The 1332-nt window shown below is 47.4% G+C and overlaps 1 protein-coding gene and 1 pseudogene across 1 annotated transcript in view; both read left to right on the forward strand.

The window, feature by feature from the left end:
• Positions 1 to 1332, forward strand: part of BUD13 (BUD13 homolog) — a 25316-nt gene that overhangs the window by 9453 nt on the left and 14531 nt on the right. The window contains exon 4 of the mRNA XM_045283576.1: positions 1282 to 1314. Within this exon, the coding sequence (XP_045139511.1) occupies positions 1282 to 1314 (33 nt within the window). The remainder of the gene's footprint in view (positions 1 to 1281; positions 1315 to 1332) is intronic.
• LOC115873134 lies at positions 260 to 440 on the forward strand (annotated as a pseudogene).

Raw genomic sequence — 1332 nt, forward strand, 5'->3', positions numbered from 1 at the left:
TTGAGTGCTGGATACAGGGCATCTGTTTGCCTCTTCAACTGGATTGTAAGTTGAGGCCATAGACCTAGTCTTACCCACCTGGCACTTCCTTTACTTAGCTCAGAAAGCTGCCTTTAATACTTGCTAAGCAGTTAAATTGCTAACACATTTGATTCTTAGAGCTCATTCCTCTTTGGTAAATCACCACTTGAGACTTTTTAAAGAACTGGGCAGGTCGATGTACTTTCTGTGGGACCTGAATGAAGAAATCCTTAGCGCCCCAATGTGGATCATTCTGGGAGGCCATTCTCCTCTGTCCAGGTGGCATGGGGAGCTCAGGGCTCTGCCCCATGATGTGCAGGCCTTTTCCACAGGGTCGGAGATAAAGCCGGCCATATTCCTGCAGTGCCCCAGAGTCCTGTGGACAGTGTCTGAAGAGACACACCATGCAGGAAATAACCCTCAGAAACACTCTCACCTAAGTCTAGGTTCTGTTCTACGGATGAGTTCGCTAGACTTAGGAGACAAGAAAGAAAACAAAAACCAACAAGAAATACTTAGAGTAGTTATTCAGGCTCTGACCCCACTACCATGGAGCCGATTCTGACGGAGCGCAACCCTTCACAGGGTTTGGAGACTGAGTCTTTCCCCGGGAGCAGAACGGCGCATCTTTCTCCTGTTGAGGATTTGAACTGCTGACCTTGGGGCTAGCAGCTCGATGCCTAAGCTACAGTGCCGCCAGGGCTCCTTTTCCCCTTGAAGAAGGAGCACAAACACATGGATTACATAGTTAACAGCACGTCTCTTTGATGTGGCCCAAGTTTATTAAGTCTGCCTTTTGTGAGAGGGGGATGTATAAACCACAAGCCTGATAGTTACTCAGAAGTCTCGGGACAAGTAAGATTTTAGAAAGAACACTGGATTGGGACTTAGAAGACATGGGTTCTGGTCGGCCCCTTCACCTTAGTAGTTTTGAGACCTGAGGTGAGAAACCACTCAGCTCCTCAGACACTGTTTTCTCCTGGTTGCAAAACAGATACCTACCCGTTACAGGGGATAATGTGAAAGATATATTTTAAATGCTTTGTAAACGTAAGACTTGGTAGCACAATAAAAGGGTTTATTTTTGAGGGATTATTTTACAGCCTACTGTTTGAAGTACTGGTTTGCTGCTCCTAAGCGGAAGGCCTGGGCAGACCTTTAGGGCCTTTTGTGTAGTCTGGAGGTGAAAGCTACGGGAGGGCCCCAGAGGTGGACAGAACATTGGTGGGGACCTGACTCTCTGCTGTTTGTTGTATTCAGGCCACATTGAAGACCTAGCCTCACAGAAGCATTTCCATCAGGGTGTTCCAG

The sequence above is a fragment of the Echinops telfairi genome, unplaced genomic scaffold, assembly GCF_000313985.2.
Source record: "Echinops telfairi isolate 266 unplaced genomic scaffold, ASM31398v2 ScPeMD7_7463;HRSCAF=8501, whole genome shotgun sequence".
Lineage (NCBI taxonomy): Eukaryota > Metazoa > Chordata > Mammalia > Afrosoricida > Tenrecidae > Echinops > Echinops telfairi.